The sequence below is a fragment of the Martes martes genome (assembly GCF_963455335.1).
Source record: "Martes martes genome assembly, chromosome: 2".
In the NCBI taxonomy this organism is placed as follows: Eukaryota; Metazoa; Chordata; class Mammalia; order Carnivora; family Mustelidae; genus Martes; species Martes martes.
In genome coordinates, this window is record NC_137889.1 from 73783551 (window position 1) to 73802378 (window position 18828).

At 33.2% G+C, this 18828-nt stretch overlaps 1 protein-coding gene across 2 annotated transcripts in view; it reads right to left on the reverse strand.

Moving 5' to 3' along the window:
• The window catches only part of TLL1 (tolloid like 1), a gene marked incomplete at its 5' end in the record, with an annotated part of 211830 nt that overhangs the window by 30448 nt on the left and 162554 nt on the right, over positions 1-18828 (reverse strand). The window contains 6 exons of one of the 2 annotated variants that reach the window (XM_080797398.1): positions 1157-1282; positions 4875-4958; positions 10624-10804; positions 13903-14063; positions 16163-16288; positions 18620-18815. In XM_080797398.1, the coding sequence (XP_080653524.1) occupies positions 1157-1282; positions 4875-4958; positions 10624-10804; positions 13903-14063; positions 16163-16288; positions 18620-18815 (874 nt within the window). The remainder of the gene's footprint in view (positions 1-1156; positions 1283-4874; positions 4959-10623; positions 10805-13902; positions 14064-16162; positions 16289-18619; positions 18816-18828) is intronic. The other variant, XM_080797399.1, reaches the window with a different exon arrangement.

Below are 18828 nucleotides of genomic sequence, written 5' to 3' on the forward strand. Positions count from 1 at the left end.
TTATCTTCCATAACTGCAAAATAACTGGACTATTCCCCAGCCTGTTGATTTAACAGAATACTGTACTAAGTTACAAATATCAGAGTCCTCACAGGTTTATCTTCATATAAGAAAGTAAAAAGAGGGAAAAAAAATCCTGCTTGCATATGATTCTGAGCAATATCATTGGTTCAGTGGAAAAAAAATAGAAAAAAAACTGACACGTGACAATATTTGAAAGGAACTGAATGGAACAAGGATCAGTTCAGGATATCCTGTACTATTCCAGTGTTCATACAAAGAGCTGCTATCTAACTGTGATTCTAACCAGGAACCTACCAATCTCTATGTTATAACTAGTAACCAAAGTTATAAAATCTGCCATTGTAATTCTTCCAAATTGGGCATAAATCCAAGTTAAGTAGAAAACTGAGGAGCAGACCCTCAAGGGATGAAATAAGAACCAAGTAACTTATTTCTTGTTCCCATCTACCTCAAACTGGCTAAGGAGATAAAGGTATATATTTATAAAATATAAAATCAGAATATTATAAGATGTTGCAGACAAAAACTGATAGACTACTATTGTGCTATTGGGATGGGCTTTTATTTTTTGGTTTTTGTATTTTTGTTTTGTTTTGTTTTGCTTTGCTTTGTTTTGCCAAACCCATGACTTAGAACTTTAAATGGCATAGTATCTACCATTTTCAAATGTCTTTTCTCTGGTAGGCATTTGAGTTTGATACGCTTGGTATTTAAAGTGCCATCACTCATGTATCACATATATGAGATATTCTGGGGAGGTAAATTAAACCAAATGCGAAACATTTAGCAGAAGTCGAGTTTAAATATGGAGACTGTTATAGGGTCTCTTCTACAAGAACCTGGGCATAATCTGGAGCTTTTCTGGCTGCCAGATGGCATCACAGCCACTTCGATGTCTGTTACACAAAGTTATTCTAATGCCACCCATGTGTGAAGTGCAGAACCTTTAGGTATTATGAGGTTCTCAATATGCCTTGGATCTCTCAACACTGCACTTTTTTTTTTTTTTTTGACATCTGAATGGTCAACAATGATATCAGTCATTGGTATGACTAACTCTACTTGGAAGCAAGGCTTGACCCAAACTACATGAAATTCTAGATGTTGTCAAGAAAAGAACACTCCTTCATACCTTCCTTGCAGTCATGTTTATTTTCATGCAGCACAAATCCGTTACGGCACTGACACATGTAGCTTCCCATGGTGTTGACACACTCATGTTGACACCCACCATTATCCTTAGAGCATTCGTCTTTGTCTAGCAAAAAGATAACCCCACAGTTTAGTAAGTAGCTTTAGAAACAAAGGGTAACAAAGGAGAGTCTTTTAGTTGTGGTTGACACTGGCAAAGGGTAAACTAAGTCACAGTTTTCTTTGTTCCCAACATAAAGCAAAACCCCCCAAATTTTTAGTGTCTTAGTTTTACCCATTCCTTGTTTAGCTTGGAGCCCTGTACCATGAATTGAGTTTTTAACACTGTTGACTCTAAGATAACAATTCACAGCCTCTTTCACTCCAATGCTGGAGTAGGAGTTTTGAGTAGGAGACAGGAAATGAATGAATCGTTTTCCAGCTAACCCTAAACATTAATTGCCAATTTTTAAAAATAAATTTAAAATTGTGAGTATTTTGAACAAATGCAAGAACTGGTGATATATTATATATTATATACTATATATATATGTATATATATATAAATAAATGCAAGAACTTCAATATATTAGCCATGGTGTAGAGACAGAGACTAAACAAGGTTCCAGAATTTATATATAATCACTTTTAAAAAAATCACTCAGTATGAATACTGCAGTTGATTTTTTTGTTGTTGTTAACTTTGCTGTTATGCTTAGCACTAGTGAATCTGAATACTTCATAACCATCCAAGACAGAAAAAGGCATCATTAGATTATCCTAAAGAAGTAATTTAATTTATATATTTGAAACAAATCTACTCCAGCAGACTAGTTAATTAATAAATGATTCCCTGAAAAGGCTCTTAGTGTGCTAGAGGTAAAGGTTAGAATAGGAAATATGAGCTTTAAGAAATAGCCAACACATTCACTACAGGGAGAAAAGCCAAACTAGATTAGCAGGCAGTCAGTCCAGTGAGAGGCATCAGCCACCATGCTATGTCACTCAGCTGTCATTCCATGGCTGCCTTGTCCATTAAAGTCAAAACTGGCAGACTGCTCCTGACACACATAGATGATGACACATCACTCAGACTTTCATCACTCCCACAGCATAGAGAACGAAAAGGACACATGACAGTCATATCAGAGGTGGGTTGAATTCAAAATTTATACTGTCAACTGATTTTCCTAATGACAATTTGTGAGCTCACAGTAGCAGATAGCTAAAGCTATTTTTGCCTTTTTATCAAATCAATAGTCACTCCATGGAAATGGGCTTAGGAAAAGCATTTTTATAGAAGAATCTGATCATAATTTTTAAGGACAGATCTATTTTTTTTCATTTTTGGAGACTGATTACATGACATAGCACACACATGCTTCTGGGATATATTCGTGTATTGGCTATATCAGAATACTCCAAAGGCATACAGGCAGTTCCAAAGTTTGAAAGAATATATCAGAATCAATACATCAGTGATTTATGTGTTCTCTATCTACCTTTAACACCTCCATTACATTTTCTTTTACTTATTATGTAGCCTAAGCAAAATAAAAGTAGAATAAAGAAAACTATTCTCTAAAAGAGCATCAACATGTATAAGAAATCAAAATAAAGAATTGGTCTTGTAAAATTAATTTAGGGAAATTTATAATTTCAAAGCCCTGTTCCCTTAATTGTGTTAACAGTGAAAATTACAGTTTATGAGTTATGAGTGGCTTATGCAAAATGGGTGGACGGTAGGTCATACTTCTAACCCTGATGGTGTCAGCCACTTGCATTTTCCAATTCAGACAGCCACTCAGTAAATGATTTAAATGTATTAGTTTACTAACTAAATTCATTAATGTAACTTTCAGAGATGCTTTCGTTAAGATGCTTCAGAAAAAAATATATCCTCCTGAGTGGTTACACTATTCTTTGTTAAATGGAAATAATCAATTTAAAATTTCTGGTGCCAGGATTACTTACATGGAAATAGTTACATATTTCCTATGAAAATGTTTATATAATGAATGTTTGATGATCTTGAAACAACACCTAAGAGACGGAACTTTAGTTGTACTATAGGTCAACCAGACTTGTGAGAGTTCACTGGAAATCTAACAAGTGTAAGTCAATTAGTTTAGAGAAAATGAGTTCACATTTGCAATTGACTGGTAAACAGATTCTAAGTGCTCAGTGAACCAGTGGTGGCAGGGACTGCTGGAATCCTTTCATCTGGACCTGTTTTGATTGCCCATTCATGAGCAATATAAAAAAGTTAAAATATAAACATGAACACAAATTATAATTCATGCATTTTTAAGACCATAGTTATTTTATAATCAAAACAATTCCAGTACATAAAATATGTTTAACATTTAAACTTCATTCTAGTGGAAATCTTAAGCCACTAGGTTATATTTCTAGGAAGAATTATTTTCTTTAGATTTGACAGAATGTATTATGATAGAAAGTATCAGAATATAATATTACCACAATAGCTGTGCTAAAGGTAACTAAAGAGAAATAAAGTTGAAAGTGAAACTGATTACATTGCATAGCATATTTATGTTGTTTGGGGAAAATAGTTAATAATTTTAAAATAATCTTTAGAGGAAAAAAAAGGGGGGAGAAAAAAGAAGAAAAAGATTTTATACAGTCATTACTTTCTAAATATCCATAGTACTTTTTCTCCACTGATTAGTGTTTCCTGTCTTCATCCACACTTTCTGAGGGTGTCTAATATAATCAATGTCACATGAAAATTTAGAGTAATTACAAGACACTACTAGAATATGTATATTCTATATATATATTCATCTAGAGTTCAGCTAAAATTCAAAACTGGACTAATGCAAACAGCAACTAAAAGCAGCAGAGGAAAGTTATCATGCCCAGCAAAGTAACATATATAACTGTGCCTCCGTGTGTCAAATACTCATATGAAAAGAGAAAATTTCAGTAAACACAGAAATACTTAAAATTATGCACACAATTTACATCATGCAGACAAAGAAAGCTATTTATTTCAATAAACATTTTAAGTCATCCACAGTAGTGAATACAGTGAGGTTATTTTAAAAATATTTGTTCTATTTTATTTTATTTTTTTAGATACTTGTTTTAATAAAAGTAAATAAATTATTCTAATTCAAGTGAATGTGCTTTCTAATGATCTGTTGATGAGAAACAGCAACATCACAAAAGACAAAGTCCACGAATATATTCTGGACTTCTTATGAATGAAAGTCACCAAACTAGAGAAAAAAAGCTATTAGCAAACACAATTGTGTTTTCATTTTTTTTCCCTTTTCCTCTTAGGACATATAAACTACAAATATCTTGAACAATGAAAATCCAAAAGAGAGAAAGGAGGATGATGTATTTTTACTATTTCTTAGAATGTCTGCATAGTAAATTTAATATTTGGGAATACTATCAGTAACTCATTTGACATTTCCCAGTATCTTCATACTTGAGGCACAAAAATTTAAGAATAGTTTTTATTAGTGAGAGAAACAAATGTTTTGCTGAGTAGAAATAAAACATTTATTTTCTGCAGATGGAAATTAGTCTCCTTCTTTGGAATGGACATATCTGCTTTCCATTGCTTCATGTTAGATAAAGGAAAGGTCCATTATTAGGAAAGAAGGAGGTGGCATTTTCCCATCAGAGGCCTGCAGAGTATCTCTGAGACTATCAGAAGCCATCAGTCTATGAATAATACATACTGGATGGAACTGAAGTGGAAACCTGTATCAAATTCTTGCAAGATTCAAAAATAAAAATTTTCTCTTTGCAGAAAGCTTCCTTGTCTGTAGGGAAAAAAAAAGTAAAGGGTCCATGCACCAGACCAGAAACATATATGAGCAGATATACTCATAGGAAATGACAAAAGATGACACAAACTAACCCACTCACACTCCTGCATGCACTCACACATGCATGAAAACAGCCCTAATAAACTAATATTACACTGTATGTTAACTAACTGGAATTTAAATAAAAACTTAGAAAAAAAAAACAGCACTAATGAATTCTGCTGAGAATCACAACAAAGACAATTTGCTCCTTCCAAAACATGGCAATATTTCAATATGATTAGCAATGAAAACTTGTCAAAATCATAGGAAAGTCTTAATTGTTTAATTATTTGAAATTAATCACATTAACATTTACAGTTTTCTTAGGATAATATATGGCTATATTTCTTCTAACAATATCTACAAGCATTCCATTAGAGAGACAGTGTACAGGAGGAAAGATGTAAGGAAGTAACTGTACACAATGAAAGACGGGTGAGATGAAGAGCATGTCTGCTGAAATCACTTGAATTTGAAATAGAAAAATCACACAGATCATTTTATCTACTCCTACATTTGTTACAGACAGAAATAAACTGGGGTCAGGAAAGCTGGGTTTTATTCCATTTTTGCCCCTGAGCAAGTCGCTAGACCCTCCAGTACTAGACCTGTGAGAGACACTGCTCTTAAATCAGGTTTAGTCTCCAAATTCTCTTATATTCACTCTAATTTAATTCTCATCAATCCACAGTTGCCTAAAGAAGAGAGAATGTTTCAACTCTCATTGCTGAAATCATGTGTTATATTCTTTTCAAATAATGAATGCTAGAATTAAATTTTTTAAAAAACATCAACTTTGCCAAATATTGCCATTTTTTACTTGTATAAAATCCTATTAATATTTCCTTTATTTTTGGCCCATTTAAAAATAACTTTGTTCTGAGTAGAATACAGTTAACCTTGCTTCACCTCTTAAAATAAATAAGCTATACCATGGATACCTGTGCAGATTTGCGTACTTGTGTTCAAATGCACGATCATACAAAATTAAGTTTGGTTTTACTATCATGCAAATTAGGTGATTAGTGTTAACAGAAAAACAAGCCTCATTCAGTCCAAAAACATAACAGTAATATATTTTTGGACCAGATTATCTTCTAGAAAATGCCTATGCTGGGCACAGATTGCATGGAGCACTGGGTGTGGGGAAAAAACAATGAATACTGTTACGCTGAAAATAAATAAAAAATTTAATTTAAAAAAAAAAAAGAAAATGCCTATGCTTTTTCTGATGCAGGTAAAAAACTGAACAGACACACAGTTTTATATCATGTCCAAATATCTTTACTTTGATTGTCCTAATTTCCTAATTTGCTTTCATATTACATCATTATATTGTTTTTTAAGTATATCCTAAAATCAATACAGTATATGACACTCATTTTTGTAGGGGACCTTGTGGACTTCCTACTGTATAATACAGTAAGTTTTAAATGTTCAAGCTATACTATTATTAATGTCTAATGAAAGATTTTATTATGTTATTTAAGATTTTAAATTAGAATTCACTGTGATGGTCCTTACTCTTATATATGGACGGGACAGAATTCAACATCTGAGAGTCATTCTTCTGATCCCATTTCTTAGGTCTAAAGAGTACTTATTTAAAAGTAGAAGCTATGTCCAAAAATAACTAGTATCTCTATGTGATTATTTTATTAAATATTTGTACTTGGAAATGATGCTATAAACATTTTATTTCACTGTACACATTCAAAATCTAAATATATTTTCATGTGTCTTTTTTCTTGATTTATCACTGAGCTGCAAGAAAGAATTACTTTTTGAATAACTTTCCTTCCAAATAAAATGGAATCACCTATGATCAAATATTGTTTCTTCTTTTTATTGAATCCGTAAGACTCTGGAAAAAATAACTGAACATGTTATATTCCTCAGCATATTTTCATAAATTCACAACCAGTTCTGAAATCTTTAGAACACTGATTATAATCAGAAGCATTTAAGACTCACCCTTCATAACATATCTCTTGATTAATATATACACTAGAGTAACACATTTATTCAATAGTCTATAATAAGATGATATTATTAAATAACTATAAAGTTAAAATTATTAAATTTAACTCAACACAAAATACTTGTGTTAAGATAATTAACCTCATTACCATTTATTAACTAATTTATAAAAGAGATGACCTTAAAAGTTTCTTCACTCTCAAAGTCTATTAGGTAATGTTTGCAAATCTAGAGGCATTTGGGGTAAAGAAATATGATAGGTGTTTTTCTTCTAAAGTCATTTTAGGGACACCTGGGTGGCTCAGTAGGTTAAGTGTCCAACTCTTGATTTCGGCTCAGGTCCTAATCTCAGAGTCTTGAGATGGAGCCCCAGTCAGGCTCTGTGCTGAGTGCAGAATCTGCTTAAGATTTTCTCTCTCCCTTTCCCTTCCACCTACCCACTCCCACTCACACACTCTTTCTCAAAAATTAATTAATGATTTAAAGTTATTTTGTATTTAAATTGAAAACTGAGAGGAATTGGAGAAAAACCATAATGCACCATCTTCCCACCTTAGCACACATTCTTGGTATTTTTTACAGCAACTTTCAGGTTTGTTTCCCCCACATGCTTAGCTATATGCACCGTGCAGGTAGTTTCCATTAATGTTTTATCATATATAATTTTTTACCTCACAGGATCATTAAATCATCTTTATGGTGTAGAAAAGTCCACAAAGTGTATTTGCTATAATTTATTCACCATTTTCCCCCTGTCATGCCATTAGGTTGTTTCAAATTTCTATCACTATAATAGTATATTGTAATCCTTCTTCCAGATTTTGAAACATTTCTTTATAAGTATTCTCAAGAATAAGAGTTCTGAAGCAATGTGAATAGTCATTGTAATGACTCTTGATTCCTATGCTAAATTTCTTTCTAAAGAGTTTGTCACAATAAACCCAATAATGTATTTTGTCAAATTCCCCAAGAGTAAATTTTAACAAACAAACCAAAAAACCTTCAATTTTGTTTGCAAAATATAATATCTCCATGGTTTACGTGTCTACTTTATGGTAAATATAATGAATTATTTGACTTTGAACACATAATTATATATTATTACTTAAAGTGTTATTAGATCTCTAAACAACATTTTCAATGTGAATAGAGCCTTTCTATTAAAATAGGTGATCTTCTGTAATTATAGTTCTGTATGATGATCGTAAGAACATCAGGTAAACATCCGAATTTGCTGTAATCTCTTGATAGCACCACACCAGCTTTATTATAATGTTTTGTCTTCCCTTTCCTGTGCAAACATCTTCCCCGCTAACAGAAACTCCTAGGAAATTAAATGTAAAATAAATTTAATACTTATCCAGAACCACAGGATTTTAAATATGAATCTGACCAACTGCTGATATTTTTCAATGTATCAAAAAGAAACCACAGGAAGTTTACACTTAATGATAATTATTTTGGACTTTACAAAATAGTAATCTAATAAAGAAGTGAAAAATATGTCTGTTGTTTTTCAGGTCACAAATATATTCAATGTAACACTTAACATGCTCTTTGCAAAAAGCATGCTCAGCTCTTAGATAAACCAAGACAAACGGGTTAAAATTCTTCATGACACTAAGCAGTTTACTTAACTCCTCAGCAGCTTCGTCTGTCAAGTGAATGTAATAATGAGACTGTGACAACTTTATTTTGATTATTAAAGAGATGATACATGCCTGCATAATAAATTCTCAAAATCGCAGCTATCATATGAACACTTAGGGTTTAATTTCCCCCCTTGAACCTCATTGTTCCATTTACTTAACTACCCCTATTCCATCAGACAATTTAGGCTAGACTCTAACGAAAGGAATCACTATCACCTAGTTGATTTATACTTTTTAAATATAGCACTGACAAACACCAAAAACAGACACAACTTCCTAAATGATCTGCACCAGTGAATATGATTTATAGCAAATTAGTGATTATGAACTCAAGTATTACCAAGGTACTCGGATAATGTTACAAAGCACAGCCACATAGAGATAGGAATAGAGTCTATGTCCTTGGATGTGCTGAGGAACAGCAACTTCTTCATGTGCCTTCATATCTGTATTATAAGAATTAAAGTAGCGCATTTTATATCTTAATAGTATCCTTCTAAAGACACAATCTATCTTTACGATTTGGAAAGTTTTTCCTAACCAGTAATATCAGAGAGTGAATTTTAAATATTCTGAGTAGCTTTCAATTTAATCATACTTCGTCACTATATACGTAGCATGCATCCTTTAAAAAAGTAAATATTAAATAAAATGTATGACTCTGATAAAGCAAAGAGGATCCATAATGTTTTTATAATGATAAAATGTATTCACTTTATAATTTCAATTTTTAAAATAAATATTTAGGAGGTTCTAAAATAAGAACCTTTGTCTCTTATCACTGGGTCACCTAAAATCTGTAAAACACATATGATATTTGTAAAATAGTGAAGTCTAAGAATGTCTTGCTTTCATCAAAATAGGATAATAAAATGCTACTTTAAATAACATAAGTCTTAAATTAATGCCTGAGAAGAATTTTTAAAAGCCAATTAAATCTGGGGGAAGGAAGGCATGGAGAATAAGAGAGCCAAGATCCTTTGTATTTTGAGTGTTCTTCTGTGTATGACTTGGACCTCAATGGAGCTTGTGAACCATTAACTTCAATTACACTGAAAACCCCAAACAAACCCTGGGTACTGTAAATCTCATTAATTTTAAACACATGGGGATTGGAATAAACGGACTTTGAATTAACTCAATCCAAATTACCTAATATTAAAATATAATTGGAATTCAGTTGCTTTAAATTGCTTGCCAGTCTGAAAGGCAGACTGCTATACTAAGGTTTATTATAATTTTGTCTATTTTTGAAGTTTCAGAATATCTTTGTAAGTACAGTGTGACTCCAAAATTGGAAAAATAAAGGAATTTCATTGGTGCTTTCATATATTTCCTTAGTATCAGGGCACATTTTATCAAATTTCAGCTCTAGACAAGGGAAATTTTACTATGAGTTGGTTAAACTAAACGTTAAATTCGAAACAGAAGTGTCAACTGCTTAATATACCTGATAATCTATTATTCTTAGTAAAACTGTAATTTCTATATTTGTAGGTTTCATACTCTTATCCTTTCTAAAGTGATGAGGCAAAGTATGATTTTAATATCAGCTTAACCATAAATTAAAATATAATAATAAGAGGAATAAGAAATATTTGCTAAATAATAAGAATAAAAAATATGTTGCTAAAAAAAAGATAAATCATTTTGAAACAGCCTGCCACTTTTTGGAAGTCTTGTATCATTTTCCCTATATACTTATAAAGTCACTGTTTGAAAATATTATTATAATAATTTTGTGTTATTTGTACTAGCCTTTATAATATTTGATTATTAAGTGTTTGAGAGCTATATTTCATCAGGTCCCCAACTATTAATATTCTAATTATAAGTAAAAAAACTGTTAAACCTAGGATAAATGTGCATGCACTCTATGTCTCTCCCAGTTACATTTCCAGGAAACTATGAAAAATAGATAATAATGAAAGGCAATCCACCTTCAAAGTCCATGAAATGCACATACAGCATGTGAATACTGATACCTGAGAAGAAATGTGCTTTGAAGCCCTTCTTGGATACAGTATTGTCAGATCTGAATTCAATTCTCATATTGTTGAACTGAGATGTGATCACGTCAGGCACTTCAGCACCACAAAATTTGCCATGCAACTTAGACTCAGAGGAAAGGCCACTCCAAATCTCCACATAATCATATTTGCAAACCTAGAAAAGACATGGTTATGACAGTCACCAGATTTTAAAGTATCAAGTGGTTGACATTTATTTTTGAAAAATGTATCATGTTTTTTCCCCTCTTTACTCCTCTGGTAGTCAAACTGGAATTAATAGGTAAAGAAAAAAAAATCAGGGAAAGAATCCAAATATGAGGCAGATGGCATGAAAAATAGATTAGAGAATTTTGCTCTGAATATCTCTAAGAGAGATATATATATATACCAATGCGTGCTTGTTTACACGTATTTACAGCATGTATCTTTTCCAAAAAATAGAGTTTAGGAGAACTGAGATACATATTTGTTGAGACAATGATGCTGATGGTTACAAGAACGGTATTTGCTGACTTAAAAAAAATTGTTTAAATTTTCACTAGGAACTGTGAAAGAACTTGTCCTGTCTGTCTTATTTAATGCTGACAACAGTGACATGAAACTGATACACCTAGTCTATGAAATGACCATTAACAACAGAAATGTTCCTTTCTATGGTGAAGAAGAGAAAAGTGAAGTTCAGAAATTTCTAAATAACTTGTCCAAAATTATACTTGTCATAAGTGGCAGTTCAGTGAAAATAGCACAGAGTTTGGCTTGGTCTGATGCTGCCTCCCAGAAAAACTATGTTCTAATCAGAAGAGCACCCTTAGGAAATTTCAAAGGAGACAGACACTGGAGGATACAGTAAAAAGATACTTTGCCTTTCAAACTTATCAAAAAAATTGATATTTCTTAATTTCTTAGAGTTGCCAGGCACTATAAAATTACTCTTGAGCTATGCTGCAGGATTGCAAACAGATCTATGTGGTGGAGTGGAGAGGGGAATTGACACTACGATGAAGTGCACTCATTCTGATTTATATGTAATGTGCTAACAACACCGAAATGGAAGAAGCTAAGTGAATGCCAGGTATTCTCCACAATTTTACAGCTTCCAACAGATGTTTCCATAATACACTTCTCCAAAGTTTCAACAGGGCACATTCTAAAGAATACATCTTGCATGAATGACCTTATTACATAAATGTCTAATTAGCAAGGTTTAACAATGCATATGATTGAACCCTGGGGCATGATCTGTACTTTGCAATATGTCAACTCAAATTACTGGTTCTTGTGATATTAATTAGGTGATAAATAAGCAAAATATTGCTAGAAAACTTTTTAAAAAGTCTTCTACCTACTTTGTTACAGCTGCAACATCCATTTTCAGAGTGCTCTGACATAGGGTAGGAGACTATTACCGAGGTTAAAGTTGTTTGACATCATCTTTCCTTTTGTATATCAATATAATAACTAAAACAATGAGGTAAAGTTTTAACTTAACCCAGTAATCTATAAGTCAAGTTTTTGCTCATGACTTCATTTTAAGTAAATAAGACATCAAACCACAAAAACGGCCTTTCACATAGCAACGTCATTCTAAGTTTAAGAGAGTTTGTGAAGGATCCTCCCAAGAATAAAGACCACCACCATGGGAAGAATGCTTTCAGAATACAATGACCCATTTATTTCAAACCATCTACTCTCCTTCCTCCTGAATGTAAACTTCCAGCCTTCGTAGTAACATCTTTCAACTAATGAATCAGAATGTCATATCTGTCACAGCTGATCACTTTAGGGAAAATGGAGAGAATAGAAGCCATTCAACAACAAGTTCATGTCAAATCACAGAACCGGTAGGGAGATTACTATGTTTAAAAAATGTTGCTCTTATGAAAACTTTTCTAAAAATGCTATAAAAATATTTTACTCATTTTAATAGTTCTCTAAATTTCAGGTAATTATTAAGGGAAAATTTTGTTTCATGTGGGCAAAGTACGTTAGAAGTATAAATAGCAGATTTTGCTATCATAAAACTGAACACACAATGTAAGGAGGATCTTGAAAGATACACTGAGCTCTAATATTGTATAATTCTCTAAAATATATAAGTTCATCACATTTTAAACTTTAATATCCTTTAAGGAAACACAAAAGTCAGCAACTTCTTTTTACCTCAAAGCCATCAGTAGCACTAAAAAATCCACATAAGTGCCTTGACTACAATAGCCAGAATTAAGAGAGAAAAAAGTCATTAAAAAGAGATAGAGAAAAAAGTCATTAAAAAGAGATAAAGAAAAGTGGGGGGAGGAGGAAGAAGCAAAGATACACATACAAAGACAATATAACCGTATAAAATCCACAAATACCATCAAGTATTGCTCAGGAGCATAAATATACTATATTTCTGTTTTTTCACTTCTTTACAAGTGTTCAACAGATATATATCAGATACAAAATAATATTTGAGTTAATTTTATTACACTTAGAAGATTTAAATCATGTTCATTTTAAAATAAACACAGAAAAGAAGTCACTGGAAGAAAGGATATGGAAATTAGAATAAGAAAATAGGAAAGCTCAAACAAAACTGAAATTCAGCCAATGTTGACAAACCACGCAAAGGACACAGCTCTGAAAGTTCTCATTTCTAGGCTTAACATTCCATCTGAATTTGGTGTGTGTGCACTAGCACATAGGAACTCTCAAATAAATGATTTCACCTGTTTGAATGTGGTCACATGGAAGAAAACTGGACCTTTATCACAATAAGTTACATTTTACAAAGAAAAGATAGTGTCAACTAAATGCATCTTTGTTAAGATTGAAAGTATACCAGATTCTCCTAACTGGCTATATTTGTTATGACTCAACCAGTGGATTTTGAATTTTGACCGACTGTTTGACTTTTTTTTTTTTTTTTTTTAGAGAAGTCTATGTGACACGAAGCTGACCCTATTTTTTTCATAGTTCTTTCATAGATCAAGAAATTGCTGTATATTAATACACTACGTAAAACTCCTTCTGGGTATTTTTCAGTCTCCCAGAATTAGTCTAAAATATCATCCAATGCCAACAGGAATTACAAGCAATTGTAGAAATGAACAGGAGAACAAAGAAAGATTATGACTTCTCGATGATTATGCCACTGAAATCCATCCTCCCTCCCCCCGCCCCTCCTTCCTTCCTTCCTTCCTTCCATTTACCAGTTTGTCTTCAAAGGGTCCCAAAACACAATAGAAAAAGTTATGTTTATTATCCACTTACTTCATTGCCCTCCAATTCAAAAAACTCAAACTTCATGGAAATTCTGTATTGGGTTGGTGCAACCACCTGCCACACACAGTTTTTATTAGGAGGGTACTCCTTGGGCCATCCTGGAGTGGTTATGGTGCCATTAAGCTTGGTAAGAAGTCCACCACAAGCCGCTAGAAGGAAATAAAAAGACAAAGTTTTCCCCTAATAGAGTCACCCTCTTAGCACCTTTCCACTGACAACCAAACGTCTCAGCATTCAATTTCAATCGTCTTCCAGATTTTTCAAAATCTAGAAAGCTGCAGTATCTGTTCCTTAGTTTTTAGTACAACTATTTTAATCATCAAATCCCATTCATAAGATGTTAATCCGTAGCTTTGGACCCAAGCAAATTACAGCTGTATGACATTTCAGATCACTTTAAAGTTAAAGTAGCAATATAAAGAAAACTGGGTGTCAGTTGTCTTATCTTTTCAATGGGTATAATAATTCTATACCATATTGTTGTAATGAGAATTAATGGAAAGATAAGCATAAAGCACACTACAGTCCAATGTAATGAAACCAAAATCAACTGCTTATTTCTTCAAATTCTTTTTCCCCAAGATAAGCAACTCTTGCAGTTACTTGAGTTAGTAAACAAAATAAGCTAGAGTAAGGAGGTCATTTTATCATTCCAAAACTCCATTTAACAACTATTTTCTTTCTCTTTTGAATGATCTATTTAAAAGGGGTAGCATTTAATATGTTACTTCTCTTCCTTATTGTTAATGAAATTAGCAAAATAATGGAATCCAAACCAAGTTAAGGAAAGAGAACATATATTGTACAAGGAATGTAATTAATTCCAAGGGAGTCAAGAGTTACCTAAAGTAACTGGTCTCTTTAACAGCCTTTGTGTATATACACGCACAAGTGCATACACGCGTGGGGTGTGTGTGTGTGTGTGTGTGTGTATGTATATTATTGCATTTATAAATGTATTGTAAAAATAACCTGTAGTTTCATATTTACCACTTTTTGGTGAATTATTAAAAAGTAAAATAATTATTTTTAGGCACCAAACAAAACTAGTCATGCTACTTTAGTATTGTCTGGTATATAATGTTCTCTGTTTTAAAGATACTACATTGCCTTCATAACTGTGTCTATTTTATTCTAGTACAGAGAGCAGATTAGTAGTTTAATAGATAGGATGGAGACTTTTGCCCAAGAGAAAAGTTTAAACTTTTAAGTAGAAACAGATAGTCTCTGACTTTTTTTTATTTAGGTCAGTTAAGGGTATGGCATTTATTCATTAAGCAAATAAGTCTGTCACCTTTACCACTGTTATGTCCTGTATTACAGATACAGTAGAGAACAAGGTGCTCATTTTTGGGGAGTTTACATTTAATTTAACATTTTTGTGGGAACCACCAAAAGTAAACTTAATAATTATGTAACTATAAGTAATGTTAAACTACTACAAGTTCTATGAAGATGATTTTGGTAGACATGTTGAGAGACGAATCAAGGAGGAATAGAACATAGGAAGGAAGATAAGCCCCTTTATGTTGTAACTTAAGTATGGGGCTTGAAATAGGGTGGCACAGGGGAAATGAGGGGGAAAAAAAGGAGCAGCTTTAAATTCTGAAGGAAGTGATCGTAAGACAGGGCAACAAAACATTGTGTAGGAAATATCTTAGAATGTGTAGAGGAAATGGAGAAAACACAGCAAAATCTCTTTGTTTATAAATCATTTATTAATAAAACAGATTTAGCTCCTGCTTTATGTTTGTGCTAGATGCTAGAGATACAAAAATAATTCAGATTCAGGATTCTGCACTTTAGTAAGGGAGAGGTATCCATAAACTATGTTAAGAAAAAGTAAAAATAAATGGTAGATGGATGGATAAAATCTAGACCTAGACAGAGATAAAAGTAGAAATAGATATATAGAGAGATGATATAGGTAAATACAGTAAGAAAGAGAGAGGGAGAGAGAGGAGAAATACATAGAAATATAGATAAGATAAACAAGATGGCCTGGTAACCAAAGGAGGAAATGACTGATTCTGTAACAAGCACACAGGCAATGCTCCATGTTAACAAGGACTACCAACGGAGCCTTACCAGTTGAGGAAAGAGGTTACTATAGAGGAAAGGAAGGGAGGCAGGGGGAAAGAGAATGAGAAGGTATTAAAGAAAGAAGGAATGGGGTGGCGGGAGTCGGGTCAGGGCCCGGGGTGGTGCAGGTTCATGCCAGGAGCTCTACGTGCAAACGCGACCCTACCTTCACAGCTCCTCTTGTCAGGTCCCAGCTCATAGCCAGGCTCACAAGCACACTGATAACTGCCCAGTGTGTTCAGACATCGCTGCTCACAGCCCCCACGGTCAGGTTTGGCACACTCGTCTTCCTCTACAAAGATGGCAAGAGAGGTCGAGAACAACCAGAGTATTATGTTTTACATAAGGTGTGAAATTTTTTGAAAATATGACGCTTAATAACTGAATGAAACGAAGACAACTCATTTCTTCTACAAAGGAGCAGGAACAACTTGCAAGCCTTTGATAGATGGCATACCAGAATTCATGTTGCTGCAATCTAAGAGTTGTGTAAGAACCAAGGGAAGGACTAGAAACATAGCAGTGCCAACTGAAGATCACCTTATCTTCAACATGTATGTGGGTTGTTTGCCTTTTTGTTTTTTCTAATTTTAAGGTCAAAGGGAATTCTTACAACATAGAGAATGCCCAGAATAAAATAGAAAAACTTACTGAAAAAACAGCTTCACTTGTTGATTTCATAGCATAATTTGCTAGATATTCTGAAAAATGCTTTTAAAGAAATGCCATTATCAAGAAACAGCTTATGGTGAATATAAATTGAAAGAAAATTCTGAAATTTACTGGACCTCTTTAAAGTATTCAGTGTTTTTTATACAGACATATTGATCCAGGAAATATAAAAATTCCATATTTTGTAACTACATACACTATTTTATTGTATATGGAAACATAAAAATGTATATATGGAGAATATATAAATATATATGTATGAAAAATAGACACTATTAAAACAATGTACATGACAAGGTTTTCCCTAATCTCAATTCCCAGGAATAATCTAGTATGAGTTAAGAAAATAGCAAACAATATTCTTTGGAGAAATTCTACACTGGCCAAACTCCAAGATTTTTTTTTAAAGATTTTATTTATTTATTTGACAGGCAGAGAACACAAGTAGGCAGAGAGGCAGGCAGAGAGAGAGGAAGGGAAGCAGGCTCCCTGCTGAGCAGAGAGCTGGGAGCAGGGCTCCACCCCAGGACCCTGGGATCATGACCTGAGCTGAAGGCAGAGGCTTTAACCCACTGAGCCACCCAAGTGCCCCATTCCAAGCATTTTTGATAACCAAATATATAAGCGTCATAGGAGAGAATCTTGATGGTATGTTTCTTCTACTATAAAATACTACAAAACTAATGCATGTAAATGTACAGTTTAATGGATACTTTGAATGTATCTAGTGAAAGTACCAAGGTTCATTCAAAGCATATGGTGAATACCTAAGTAATTCTCAGGGAAAATACATTATACTGTTCTTTAAATAACACAAACGTTGGGTTATTAATTGCACTAAATTTTGACATACACAACTAAATCCATCATTTGTTCTATAAAAGTCAGTGTAAAAATTTTTTTTCTCTCCCAGTAAAAGTTTTATTTTATAATGACACACTTAATGTTAAGTGCCTATGAATTTTCCAAATGCAAATTTGATCCTATTTGTACTAAAATGGCTTTGTTTTGGGGTGCCTGTGTGGTACAGTTGTTTAAGGGTCTAACTCTTGGTTTTGGCTCAGGTCATGATCTCAGGATCTTGAGATTGAGCCCTAAGTCGGGTTCTGTGCTCAGCATGGAGTCTGCGTGAGGATTCTCTCTCTCTTCCCTCCATACCCTCTCAAATAAATAAGTAAACTTTAAAAAATAAATAAATAAAATGGTTCTTTTTACTTCAGTAATGCACACCAAATAAGGGAGATGAAAATATACTAAAATTTGGTTATGTAATTTAAAATTAAAGCTGGTTGCCAAAGGGCATTTTAGGTATCAGAAGAGTCTGCTAAGGAGGCCATACATTATTTCCAACATGGTGGAACATTATTCTCTACAAGGTGGTTTAGAAATGCTGTCACCTGGAAATAAATTAATGAATGACATCTTCTGGATATGAATTTTATGCTGACTACATTGCAAATGTTTTTTCACTGTTTAAATTCCCTTTCTGAATTTTGCCATTTTGAGTATTTCATAAAAATGGATGGTAGGATATCTTAATGGAGTTTCTGCCCTGTGCTACAAAGTTCCAAATTCCAGTATTTTACCAATGATCTTTTACATCAAAAATCATTCAAATAGGGGCGTCTGGGTGGCTCAGTGGGTTAAAGCCTCTGCCTTCAGCTCAGGTCATGATCCCAGGGTCCTGGGATCGAGCCCCACATTGGGCTCTCTGCTTGGCAGGGAGCCTGCTTCCCTTCCTCTCTCTCTGCCTGCCTCTCTACCTACTTGTGATCTCTGTCTGTCAAATAAATAAATAAAATCTTTAAAATAAAATCATTCAAATATGCCTAATGCACAGTGCATGATTAACTTCCAGTATAATTTTTCTGTAGTTCTCTCTTAACTCAATGTAAATATCACATTTTCTCCTAACAAAGAAAATACCACACTTTGAATTACTTCAAATTACCTTTAAAGAAATTGGCAGCAAACCCTGCCTTGTTCACAGTTCCATCAGAAACAAATTTCATCCACAAGGTATTGGAGGTAGATTTGATATCTTCAGGTTTATCATAACCACAGAAACGCCCTATCAAAGGACTATTTTCACTGGTTCCGTCTCGTACTTCTAGGTAGTCATAGGCACAGTTGTCATGTCTTTCAATCTGCAACAATAAA